General features: G+C 45.5%; 1 protein-coding gene across 2 annotated transcripts in view; it reads right to left on the reverse strand.

The window, feature by feature from the left end:
- Nucleotides 1-13,797, reverse strand: part of RPRD2 (regulation of nuclear pre-mRNA domain containing 2) — a 54,277-nt gene that overhangs the window by 23,754 nt on the left and 16,726 nt on the right. Inside the window, exons 2-4 of one of the 2 annotated variants that reach the window (XM_063440410.1) lie at nt 3,197-3,326; nt 2,034-2,134; nt 1,522-1,590 (exon numbers count right to left, since the gene is read on the reverse strand). In XM_063440410.1, coding sequence (XP_063296480.1) covers nt 1,522-1,590; nt 2,034-2,134; nt 3,197-3,326 — 300 coding nt within the window. The remainder of the gene's footprint in view (nt 1-1,521; nt 1,591-2,033; nt 2,135-3,196; nt 3,327-13,797) is intronic. The other variant, XM_063440411.1, reaches the window with a different exon arrangement.

Below are 13,797 nucleotides of genomic sequence, written 5' to 3' on the forward strand. Positions count from 1 at the left end.
AATCCCCCCAACCGCGATCGCCGGCGACCGGGTAAGTTACTAAAAACCGGAGGGCGTACTATTACGTCCTGCGGCGTATAGAGCCGCTTTTAAAAGGACGTAATAGTACGCCCTCCGGTCTTAAGGGGTTAATTGCTTCATTTCATCAGGCAAATTGGAATGCTGCGAGTTCCCAGCTTGCTTGTGATATTGTCTCAATGAATTGACTCTCAGGACACCAATCTGACACAGCTTGAGACTTACCTGCCCATGGAGCCGGTCTGGGTGCCCTAGATCGTTTACATAGTGAGCATCCCATTGCACCTCCCAGAGGTAACAGCGGGCCTAGTGAAGACGTTGAGCGGGTGAAGTGGTCGCTCGCCCGGTCCAAGTAACGCTGTGCCTTTAAGGGGATTGATCTGCTGCTGACCTGCCATCCCCTTTCAAGGGCCAATGTTGAAGGAACAAGAGCCAAGTGGTCATACAGACCGATATCTGCAGAGTCTATTTCAACTGCACTTACCATTTGTCCAAAGCGCGGGCTTGCTGCCCCTCAACTTTACAAGATGTAAAAAGGCCCTCCACCCGATATGAAGGGGCTTGAGCCCACCTCAGGGGCCTCATCGGGCCTCCATAGAATCTAGACTGGATGAGATCTTTCGAAGCTTCAGGGAGAAATTGCGAGAGCTTGGCAATGCCACCCCAATCAAGCAACAAGAAGGTGCAAGTGGAAGCTAGTTTCCGGAGACCAGATTACCCCCTGTTAACCTACCTGGGCAGAGAGACATCCCTCCCACCTCCAAGGTTTAACTTCACACCAGTGCCCGCACAGCTGGAGAATTTGCCGTTGTAAACAACGTCTGGACCTTTCAACTACCTCCGGTGGGGAAGGAAATTGGTCATTGAGAATGTCTGGTCTTGTGGACTATTGATGCAGGCTCTTACTCAAGCCTGGGGTGGAAGAAATATCCTTCCCAAACCCGCACGAACTCTACTATACTCACGTCTAACATCCTGCTGCAAGGTGTTGGCTGGTCCGAGCCGGGGGTCCCGTGTTTGAGATGAGTTCACTACTGTGGATGGCGGACACCATTTCGTTTTTAGAAGTTTTCACTTCTGGGATGAGCATATGTACATTTTTTTTTTTCTACTGCTATATCTTTTTTTACGGTCTAATTTTGTGCAGGGGTGACATAACTGCACTTGTTCCAGTGGATAATTATCCTGCTAGTTTATTATCCGCAAGTTGAACCAGGAGGATATTTAATGCCTACTTTCAATCAGCAGGTCAACTTTGATTATGAGTAACATGCTATTCTAAGCAGCTTTAGGGCACTTGTGAGGGACTTATCCCCAATTCTGACTGTAGAAGGCTTATGTATTACTAGTTAGACATGTCTGTTTTGTATATTTTCAAGCAATTGTGCAGTAATTCCCAATATTGACTAGCATGATTTTTATATTAAAAGAAAAAAAAATGCCCCAAAAAATAAATAAAAATGTCTGACTGATTCAGGAGTTCCTGTCATTGTGTATACCCACTGTGTAAATGACCCGTGTACATCTGCTTTGACTCTCGTTTCTTTTTTTCTGTAACGGACCTTTCAAAGCCTCAATAAAAGAAAGATTAAAAAAAAATGATTAAAACAATTTCAAAATAAGATTTTTTTTAAAAAAAACAGTCAAAACTAACAGAACCTGCATAGTACCCGGTGGAATTTCACACGAGTAGGTCTCTTCGCTACCAGTCCTGCCATTTAGTATCCATGCATATCGTTTACTTTTATTTCTACTCTTAATAAAAACGCAAAAAAAAAAATGTTCAGTTTATCTTGAACTGCAATCTCATCTTGTTTTACTACTGCTCATGTGAATTTCATAAGTCAATAAGTGCCTGTTTGTTGCACTGCACAACAAAAATAAAGATTTTAAAAAAACAAAAAAAACACACAGAACAGGAAAAAAACTTTTTTTTTTTTTTAAATCACCACAATTATATACTGTGTTCACTAAACATTTATCAATCGTACAACTCTGAAAAGAAAATAACTCACTTAATGCCGCTCGGAATGATGCAATGGTATCTTCAGTATAAACATTTCTCTCTTCCCAGATTTTGAAGATCCTTTCTATAGATTTTGACACGGACTGGTCCCTGAGAAAGATTTAGAAAATATAAAGACTATCAAAAAAACAAACCCCAAAAACCCATTTGTCTGCAAATCAATATGTAAGCTTATAGCAATGGGTACACACTCTAGGACATGTCAACCCCTCGGCTTCTGGTCAGATCTCAAAGAGATACCTGCCAATGCAAGTCTAGAGATTTTTCACTGGTGATTAATGGTCCCAGAGCTGAATTTCATGTGTTTTCGAGAATACATACAAAAATATCAACATACAACTGCTTATTTAGAGAAACAGCCTATTCTAACGGAGGTCTTCAAAAATACTTCCTCGACTCACCCCATACGCTGTGAGACAGAAGGCAGTCTGTAAGGGTCTCTTTAATAAGTGTAAGCATTACAATTGTGCACAATTGTCAGGAAAGGTTGAAAAATAAAGATTTGTCTATTTTTTTAACCAAGTACATTGCTTTGGGAAATGTTATCCTATTGAAGTGTACCAATACATTTAGGACCCTCTGTTCTAGAGCACTCTTAAAGGAACACTATAGTCACCTAAATTACTTTAGATAAATACAGCAGTTTCAGTGTATATATCATTCCCCTGCAATTTCACTGCTCAATTCACTGTCATTTAGGAGTTAAATCACTTTGTTTCTGTTTATGAAGCCCAAGCCACACCTCCCCTGGCTATGATTGACAGAGCCTGCATGAAATTATCTTAAATAATTGTATCTTAATCTCTAAATGGAACTTTAATCACATACAGGCGGCTCTTGCATGGTCTAGAAAGCTATTAACGTAGCAGGGGATAAGACAATCTTAATTAAACAGAACTTGCAATAAAGAAAGCCTAAATAGGGCTCTCTTTACAGGAAGTGTTTATGGAAGGCTGTGCAAGTCACATGCAGGGAGGTGTGACTAGGGTTCATAAACAAAGGGATTTAACTCCTAAATGGCAGAGGATTGAGCAGTGAGGCTGCAGGGGCATGTTCTATACACCAAAACTGCTTCATTAAGCTAAAGTTGTTCAGGTGACTATAGTGTCCCTTTAACATTATTGCTGCACACTAGCAGTATAACCTACTCACCTGACCAGTGACGCTGCCTCAAGCAAGACGTCCGAAAAAGTGTCCCGGTAGACAAGTGCGTTTTTCCTCTTGCAGTTCTGCAGGACATCGTTTGCCAAGTAGAAAAGATTAAGTCTGTGAGAGACGCCAGCTGCAAGAGAGTGGAGTTATTGTTACAGAGAGAATATTTATTAAAAAGGTACAGATAGAGCATGCATCCAGTACACAATAGGTAGGTGCACTAATATCCTGACCACAGAGATAGTCTAACAGACTAGAGAGGAAAGGGCACCTTTCTGAAAGGGGCAGTACTTCAGAAGTCTCCACAAGTCCAATTAGTTAATAAATCCCAGAATGCATTTTTTAACCTGGCAAGTTTCGGCAGAGTAGCAGACAAGGACTCATTTCAAAGGTTTCTGAACAAATGTAAAGCTTATACACAAAAATAAGATTTTGTGCATTGGATAATGTCTATAGTGTGAGTTTTAGTTTGCGTGTAGCAGGGAAGATTTTAAAGCGATCCTGTTAGAGCTGACCATTTACCAATACAATTTCTAGGAAGGGACCATGATATGAATCACCTATACCACTTATATGCAGGCCTGGCTAACATGACCGGGCGCAGACCTTAATGCCAACATAACATGTAGGGCAATAGGTCCCACCTTGGTATATTATAGTGGTTAATTAAGAGCACAATAACCACTGGAGCCATAGCCGTTCTATTAATTACGTGCTGTATACCGTACCTGACAATGTACACATTGCTACTGACTGCTCTGAGACAGTTGGCAATGTTATAAACCCAGAGGCTTAAAGCTTCTCTGCAGTCTAATGGAAAACAGAGCAAACACAGTCATCACCAAGGATTTTAAACATTACATTTACTTAGCCCTATTTATAAAGTACCAACAAATTACGTAGCCTTGTACAGTAGGTTAACTAACAAGTAGTTTCAACAAGACAAGTTAGACGTACAAAAACAGAGGCTGCTGAAGGGTCTGCCCAAACAAACCTACATTCTAATTATTATGTACAATTTCCTGTAAGGGGTAAGTGAAAATATATATATATACATATACACACACACTACAGAATCCAGCGCACTCGCTTATTCACTAAACAACAATTTCAAATCTTGCAAATTGTAATAGTTTTGTTTAAAAACACCTCACCTAGGCAAAAAATAATGTGGGTTTAGTTACATTATATGATCATACATTGCATAAGCCTGCCACAACGTCAATGTACCCCATTCTTGGCAGGTCCTACTCTAGCAGCCTAATGCGTGCCCTTATGAGATTAATCCACTTACTTGTGCATCGCCGGAATCCCCATAGGAAAGCATTGAATAATGCTTTTCTATGGGTAAGTCTAATTTGCAGACGTTGGCGGGGGAGGACAGTAGGCGGTTTAACCAGTGTCCTACCCCTGGGAATGCCTGACAGACTAACACACGTACAGTTCGAATCTCTCTTCACCTTGCAGTGACAGGGGAGTAGAGAGGAAGCGATCAGTGTGATTATGCAGAGCAGGCTCCGGTGTTTGGTTTCTCTCTCCCGTTGTTGCAAAATGATGCTCGGTTTCTGCAAATAGAAGCCTGGTCTGAAACTGAGCCGGATGGGTGAGGCTTTAGACGCTCCCCCAAACTGAGAGGTATGTCCAACAATACAATCAGACCAAGTTTATAAACGGTTTTTATTTTTTTTATATAGTTTTTCTTGCTTTATTTTGGTTTGTATGCTGGTTTTTAAAAAAAAAAAGGAAAAGGAAAAATTTGCCAAGTGATGCATGTCCCTTTAAAGAAGGCTGGCTACTAATCAGATGCCAGGGAGGGCAACTGGAAACATTTAAATATGTATTCAGTGTTGTAAGTAAAACTTGAGTGAGTTTAACTTTTTTGTATTTATAAATTACAATTGTACTTATGTAAAGCTTATTTTAAATAGCTTGGGGAATTCGAAAGCTTTAGTGGATATTTGGCAATGCATTGCCCAAAATTAGTTTAGAAACAAAAAAATGCTTGTGGGATTTTGGGCATGTAGAAAAAAAACAAAAATTGTTTATCCAAGGGAAAGTGGGGGAGGTGCTGTTTACAACTCAAGTAGCAACTGCAAATTTAAACGAAAAAAAAAGTATATTCAGTGTGAATACAAAGGACACCCTGTATGTTGGATAATAACTAGGCTACAGGAAACAGTGACTATATTAGCCATACAGATATAAAATGTACAGACATGGGGGGCAGAGCTAACCGTTGAGCAGACAAGTTGCATGGTATCCACTAACTATTTCTGAGCAGTTTGGCAGTACGCTGGCACACCAAAAATCGTCTAAAAATTAGAGCTGCAATGGGGAAGCACGCCAAAAAAAACACAAAACCCTTGGGGGCTAAGTGAGGTACATGCTCGCGATATCGGGCTGCTCCTCTCCCAATCGAGCAGGCCCAAGATGGCAGATGTCCTCAATTCCATCCTCCATAATAACATAATGCCTGAACTCCAGAATCACTCTCAGCCTCAGAGGAAGAGGAACGGGAACTCGAGGAAGCACTACCTTTATCACAGCGGAGTAACGACCTGAACCAATCCTGGCCACAAAAACAGATCTGAGCATGGTAGGGGAGCTCAAGACCTTCTCGTCAGAAATGGCGGTCCTAAAAGAGGGATAGAATGCTCTGACTGTGCGCATCAGGGCCACGGAGGAAGACGTTCATGTCTTTAAGATCAAGCAAGACTACCGAAACACAACCACGTAAGGTACACACAACATGTGCACAACCGAGTGCCAAGACCGGGCAACCTGAAGACACAGCAAGACAGCGCAACCTGAAGGTGTCCCTGACACGATCGACCCTGCGGAATTGCCGCAGTTCATGAGGAGACTAATCTCCTAAGCAGGCCAAAGGCCTAATTTTGGATGGATTGTACCGCCTGCCGGGCCAACCTTACAACAGATCCCCCATGCCTAGGGATGTCACTGAATTTCAAGTCCAAGGGAGAAAAGGAAGCATTCCAGAAACCAATCAGGTACCAAGCTCCTTTTTTCAGGACTTAAGCCGCCCAACACTGCAATGGCAGGCGTCATTAAAAAGAAGTGACACGGCTACGTGCCGCATCCACACCCTACAAGTGGGGTTATCCAAGGGCTCTGATAGCCGAAAACTACATCCAACGTTATAGGCTTACATCAGCATCAGACGCCGCTGGGTTCCTGCGCTCACTGGGACTGGAAGTCCCTGACACCATAAATACCAAAACCAGGCCCACTCACCAATTGCTTTTATTTAATGTTCCAATTTTAGCTTTGCAATTTCTGGGCCCTGAACGCAACAGGGTACAAGTCACAGTTTACTTGGGCATGGTAATCCCTGACACGGGTATACCCTACTACTTCCTACACATACAGAAACATAAAAAAGATGCTAAAGAAACTGCCATATTTTTCCCTCCATAAGACGCACCTAGTTTTTAGAGGTGGAAACCCAGAAAAAAAAAATATTCCGAACAAACTGTCCCCCCCATAGTGTTCTCCCCCCCCCTTGACCCATAGTGTTCTTCTCCCCCCCCCCCCCATGACCCATAGTGTTCTTCTCCCCCCCCCCCATGACCCATAGTGTTCTTCTCCCCCCCCCCCATGACCCATAGTGTTCTTCTCTCCCCCCCCCATGACCCATAGTGTTCTTCTCCCCCCCCCCCATGACCCATAGTGTTCTTCTCCCCCCCCCCCATGACCCATAGTGTTCTTCTCCCCCCCCCCCATGACCCATAGTGTTCTTCTCCCCCCCCATGACCCATAGTGTTCTTCTCCCCCCCCATGACCCATAGTGTTCTTCTCCCCCCCCCAAGACCCATAGTGTTCTTCTCCCCCCCTTGACCCATAGTGTTCTTCTCCCCCCCTTGACCCATAGTGTTTGTAGCGGAGAGCTGATTTCTCGCAGCTATTCTCCACTTTAGATCCAAGGAAGGCTCAGGAACAAGTCATTAGTAAATCCACAGCAGAGTTTCCAGCAGGTAAAAAGGTACAGCGAAATCCCCACAGCACTCCCAATAACTGGACGACACACAGTTTCAGGAGTAGAACTGACAATCGTTTATTCCAAGGTTTCTTATAAAGCCTGCTCCCATGCAAGGGAGGGAACTACAGTAATTATGACAGTAACCAATACCATTCTTGTTACCTCCCACACATCTCCTCCCCTCAGAGTGAGTCATAATCCCCTTAAGTTGTACCGTACTTTACCCCAAACTTGGATGTACCCCTAAACCATCACATATCCTTAATATCAGGGTACCGCTAGGTAGCCCTGATCTGGGTGAATATAATATCCAAAAATTCACCCAGATCGGACCAGGGGTTCGGTAGTTACAGGCAGGTGAAGTTTGACCGACCGCACACGAGTTGGTATCCGAAAAGGGTTCCATGAGAATGGGCCCTGCGGTCGGTCTCCGTTCGGCAGTTAAAACAGACATTTATAATTGCCATCCACATTTACATTCACCTAGATAGTGATTCCCTCATTCGGTACTTTATTACTACCGAATGGGGATTCGTTATGTTTCTCCGTTCGGCAGTTACGGAGCTCTGGAGGTCTCAGCGGTGTTTGGTTGTTTGAGTGTCCGATTTGAGTTCCAGGCACTCGACGACCAAACACCGCTGGGATTTTCATGCGTAAGATGGCCGCCGCCACGTGTACGCATGCCGAATGGCGGCCACCCAGATACAATGTTAATGAGCCGGTTAACTTGCGGTTGGAAAGAATGTGAACTTTAATAGCTGGCACACTTCTCTCTGGGGTGGTCCCTCCGTTCGGTAGTTTCCATAAGTATATAGTACGGATGGAAACTACCGAATACCATACAATTCACATAATACACAAACGAATAGCAATTTCAACATAGGGAAAACATATACGAACACAGTCACACAGGCATTTTGCAGGACAGGCTCACTGCATTCCGCTACAGTGTTCTTCTCCCCCCCCCCCCTTGACCCATAGTGTTCTTTCCCCCCCCCTTGACCCATAGTGTTCTTCTCCCCCTTGACCCATAGTGTTCTTCCCCCCTTGTCCCATCGTGATCTCTCCCCCCCTTGTCCCATCGTGATCTCTCCCCCCCTTGGTCCCATCGTGATCTCTCCCCCCCCCTTGGTCCCATCGTGATCTCTCCCCCCCCTTGGTCCCATCGTGATCTCTCCCCCCCCTGGTCCCATCGTGATCTCTCCCCCCCCCTTGGTCCCATCGTGATCTCTCCCCCCCCCTTGGTCCCATCGTGATCTCTCCCCCCCCCTGGTCCCATCGTGATCTCTCCCCCCCCTTGGTCCCATCGTGATCTCTCCCCCCCCTGGTCCCATCGTGATCTCTCCCCCCCCCTTGGTCCCATCGTGATCTCTCCCCCCCCCTTGGTCCCATCGTGATCTCTCCCCCCCCCTTGGTCCCATCGTGATCTCTCCCCCCCCCTTGGTCCCATCGTGATCTCTCCCCCCCCTTGGTCCCATCGTGATCTCTCCCCCCCCTTGGTCCCATCGTGATCTCTCCCCCCCCTTGGTCCCATCGTGATCTCTCCCCCCCCCTTGGTCCCATCGTGATCTCTCCCCCCCCCTTGGTCCCATCGTGATCTCTCCCCCCCTTGGTCCCATCGTGATCTCTCCCCCCCTTGGTCCCATCGTGATCTCTCCCCCCCCCCTGGTCCCATCGTGATCTCTCCCCCCCCCTTGGTCCCATCGTGATCTCTCCCCCCCCCTGGTCCCATCGTGATCTCTCCCCCCCTTGGTCCCATCGTGATCTCTCCCCCCCCCTTGTCCCATCGTGATCTCTCCCCCCCTTGTCCCATCGTGATCTCTCCCCCCCCTTGTCCCATCGTGATCTCTCCCCCCCCCTTGTCCCATCGTGATCTCTCCCCCCCCTTGTCCCATCGTGATCTCTCCCCCCCCTTGTCCCATCGTGATCTCTCCCCCCCCCTGTCCCATCGTGATCTCTCCCCCCCCTTGTCCCATCGTGATCTCTCCCCCCTTGTCCCATCGTGATCTCTCCCCCCCCCCTGTCCCATCGTGATCTCTCCCCCCCCTTGTCCCATCGTGATCTCTCCCCCCCCCTTGTCCCATCGTGATCTCTCCCCCCCCTTGTCCCATCGTGATCTCTCCCCCCCCTTGTCCCATCGTGATCTCTCCCCCCCCTTGTCCCATCGTGATCTCTCCCCCCCCTTGTCCCATCGTGATCTCTCCCCCCCCTTGTCCCATCGTGATCTCTCCCCCCCCTTGTCCCATCGTGATCTCTCCCCCCCCTTGTCCCATCGTGATCTCTCCCCCCCCCTCCCCCTTGTCCCATCGTGATCTTTCCCTCCCATAGAGCATGACAAATACTCCCGGAAACCCAATCTGCACCCCCTCTCCAAAACACAGCTGGACAATAACATCAATTATCTTTCTGGCCGTAAATATGAACACTGAGTAACACGGCATTGCACAGATATCTTCACCAGGGCTTTGACTGGCATATGGGTTTAAAATTTCTGTGCAATGCTGTGTTACTCTAAAAAACTGTGTGAGCATCAATTCGCTTTATTAAATGTGTGCATTGTCAGGCTAAATTATACAGTGAAAACTGCGAGCACACCAACTGTATGCAAATGAAGACCATTTCTTTAACTGGTTTAGGGAAGACCAGGGTGTTGAACTGTAATGCCCTCAATGTTGGCCGACAGTGTTCATATTTACAGCCAGAAAGTTAATTGAAGTTATTGTCCAGCTGTGTTTGGAGAGGGGATGCAGATTGGGTTTCCGGGAGTGTTTGTCATGCTCTTGTCCACGTTTACGGTCTTACACATTTTGAAGGCATAATAGTTTTGCATTTTATGACTAAATTACAGTGTAATTGGGCTGGTTTGCCTACCAAGTTTCCCCCGAACATAGACCTGCTTCGAGCACGTCCCCCCCCCCCCCCCCCCCAGTGCCCTTTTGAAGGAGGGGAGGGGGTGCACTTTAAAATATAAAACCCAGTCTTATTTTTGGGGATAACACTGTACCTGGGCTAAAGAATAAAACAATAGAGAAGTCAATTAATCTGAAAGCACTTAGAGGTGTCGCTTCTTGGAGGTGCATGGGTCTGCACTTTTTTGTAATGTAATCTCAGAGATGACATGACTACTTGCATATTGGCCCGTGGCAAGTTCTACCCAACTGGACCGGTCTCCTCGGTGCTCTCTTTGTTACTGGCTTGTGGCAATGTGACATCACTATTTGGCTCTCATGCAAATGCGGCAATAGGGAACGAGTGTTTATGAAAGATTCCTTGAGGTCTGTGATCCGTCATAGAAATAGGACAATGTGATGCCCTATGTATCAGCCCACACAAATTCCTTATGGCAATCATAACTACTCAAAATTATTGAAAATCCCAAGTGACACTGCTGCTTTAAGAAGCAATTACAAGGCTTGTATACTATGGTATATTTTTGAAAAATAAGAGCACAGCCCATGACTCACATTTAGCACAGCTAGGTGTGCATAATCTTGGTAGTGACAGTCTGGTATTAATAAAGTACACAAAAAGATAAATATACAGCTCCAAGTGGAAAAAACAAATGCCAAACACACCTGTATAACCTTCATATATAACAGAAAACCAACTGTGCAGCACGGCCCCAGGAAGCACCTCTAGTCAAGTTATTACTAGGCTGTCACGTAAACACTGCATTTTCTCTGAAAAGACAGTATTTACTGCAAAAAGCCTAAAGTGAATGATTCTACTCACCAGCATACAATAAGCTGTAGTAGTTCTGGTGACTATAGTGTCCCTTTAAAATAATGCTTTTGGAAGAACTATCTAAAGATAGCCTATTTAAGATACAATAGAGTCCAAAGGTTATTTAGATGGAATGGGATCAGTTATTGCGTGAATATACAGCCTCAGCTACATATTGAATTTTTTGGTAAATTAAAGGATCACTAGTGTCAGGAAAACCGCACTATAGTGCCCTGAGGGTGCCCTCACCCTCATGGTTCCCCTCAGCAGCTCAACTTAATCCAGCGCCGGGCTCCCTCAGCGTTGGTGACCTCTCCTCCCCTGTCCAACGTCAGCTGAGCCGAATGAGCAGCAAGTGCCGTGCACGCATTCAAAGTGCCCATAGGAAAGCATTTCTTAATGCTTTCCTATGGACGCTCTGCGCAATGGAGGCAAAATGTGCCTCCAGCGTCGCAGATGCGCCTCTAGTGGCTGGATTAACCCCAAATGTTAACAAAGCAGTTTCTCTGAAACTGCTATGTTTGCATCTGAAGGGTTAAAACCTGAGGGACCTGGCACCCAGACCACTTCATTGAGCTGAAGTGGTCTGGGTGACTATAGTGTCCCTTTAATTCCATTAATCCAAGGTAATTGAATTTAGGACTGCAGAGAGAACATGCAACTTTTCACAGCCAAAAAAAAAAAAAAGTTTAGAAAAAGACCTTGTTTTTCTGCAAAGCTATGTACCTTAAAGGGTTACTCTAATGATGAATTGTTATGGTGCTTGGATTCTGTATGTGCAGCTTTTCAGTATGATACTCTCCACGTACGGAGTTATTTTATGTTGATTTCAAAAGGTGTAACTCCAGCAGCACCAGAACAAGCGTTACAGTCTGGCAGCCAAATGTGCATCATCAGCATCAGAGAAGGCTTGCTACAAGGTGGGAGGGGGGGGAATTGTTTTGGATTTAAAGCTATTTTGTTTAACCACTTCAGTTATCAAGTACTGGTGTTTAAGCAAACACCAAAACATACATGCAATATACTTATTGTTTTAGCTGAAAACTATGTAAGTTGTTCTTATTTGAGTGATTAACTTATTAAACTGGAGATCGTTCACCTGGCAATGATTTCACCATTATCTATATATTTCTTGTGCAATTTAACAGAATCAGTTCTGATAAAACTTATTCTAAATGAGAGATTTTTATCTGGCTGCAAATCTTTTATTAACAAGCAAAAATGAGTTTTTATAATGAAATATTAAACAGTATTACGGACTAGTGACCCTGCAATTCGTACAATAAACGGGGTAGAGTTAGGGAAACCTTAAATTAAAGGTTTGAACAATTATAGATAAACTAGATAACAGTGCGCAAAAGCGCTCTACCATTTTGGAGGCTAGTAAGGAGCTTTCATGTATAAAAAGGGGGATTCATGCACATGATCAAAAAACATTTAAACAAATTAGAAAAGTGTTGCAATATGTAACAGCAATCTAAATGGGCGTTCCAAGTACGGCAAGTTAATTACATTGTATAGGACAGGTAAGGGCCAGGAGCCCTCCTGGGTCATGTCTCACTAAGAATTAAAAAATAAATAAAATCACAGCAACTGCAAGCCCACAACCTCTGCTCATACACATTAAAGGGACACTCCAGGCACCCAGACCACTTCTGCCCATTGGAGTGGTCTGGGTGCCAACTCCCACTACTCCTAAGCCTGTAATAAATTTTTTATAAACTGCAATAATTACCTTGCAGGGTTAACTCCACCTCTAGTGGCTGTCTACTAGACAGCCACTAGAGGTCACTTCCTCCTTCATAGCACAGATTATCTGTGCTAGAGTGTCGCTGGACGTCCTCACGCTGTGTGAGGACCTCCAGCGTCGCTAATTTCCCCATAGGAAAGCATTGAAATAATTTTTAATGCTTTCCTATGGGGAGACGTAATGCGCATGCGCGGCATTGCCACGCATGCGCATTAGGTCTCCTCGGCCGGTGGGTGGGATCAGTCTCGCCCAACGGCCGACGCAATGGAGGAGGAGGAGCGGCGCGGAGGAGGAGACAGCGGCGAGGGACATCGCCGCTGCCTCAGGTAAGTGACTGAAGGGGTTTTCACCTCTTCAGTAACCGGGGATTGGGGGGTGGGAGGGAGAGGGACCCTCCAGTGCCAGGAAAACGGATAGTTTTCCTGGCACTGGGGATTCCCTTTAAGGGTTACTCACTAAAGTGAGACTCAACGCAAATTCTCAATGCTTTCCTATGGACGCTGGCATCGTCTCACTGATTTTCACAGTGAGAAGCGCGGAAGCCCTCTAGCGGCTGTCAATGAGACAGCCACTAGAGGCTGGATTAACCCTATGGGTTAATCCTAGCTGGACCAGGGATCCAGACCACCTCATTAAGCTGAAGTGGTCTGGGTGCCTATAGTGGTCCTTTAAGGGTTTCTCCCGCAGTAGTGGTTAAGATACCAGGAGTACCCTAGCCTCCTAGCCCAGGTCCCCAGTAACAGGGCAAAACAATTAATAGCAGTTTGTGCTCCTCCCCACTGGGCTCCAAGGTACACACACTGCTTGTTGGCTGACATGCTTCTAGTTTCTGAAGAGCTACAGGTGCCGATCCAATTGCCATTCACTGGCTGAGAGCATCATCTAAATGATCCCAGCCAGTGAATGGCATTAGCCAGCCTGGAATTCTAGTACCGGGCTGGCTAATGACACCCAATGATTCTGCCGGAGAAGGATTTACACTACCAGCAAAGGGGTTAAACTATGTGCTGTGTTTCAACAGTGAAGAGCTTTACATACAGAGTCCAGACACCATGACCATGTCAAATCACTGAAGTGATCCCTAGAAACATGGGATATCTTCAGCATGCCCTTTGAACATTTCTAACATTG

Source organism: Pelobates fuscus, chromosome 13, assembly GCF_036172605.1.
Source record: "Pelobates fuscus isolate aPelFus1 chromosome 13, aPelFus1.pri, whole genome shotgun sequence".
Taxonomy (NCBI): domain Eukaryota; kingdom Metazoa; phylum Chordata; class Amphibia; order Anura; family Pelobatidae; genus Pelobates; species Pelobates fuscus.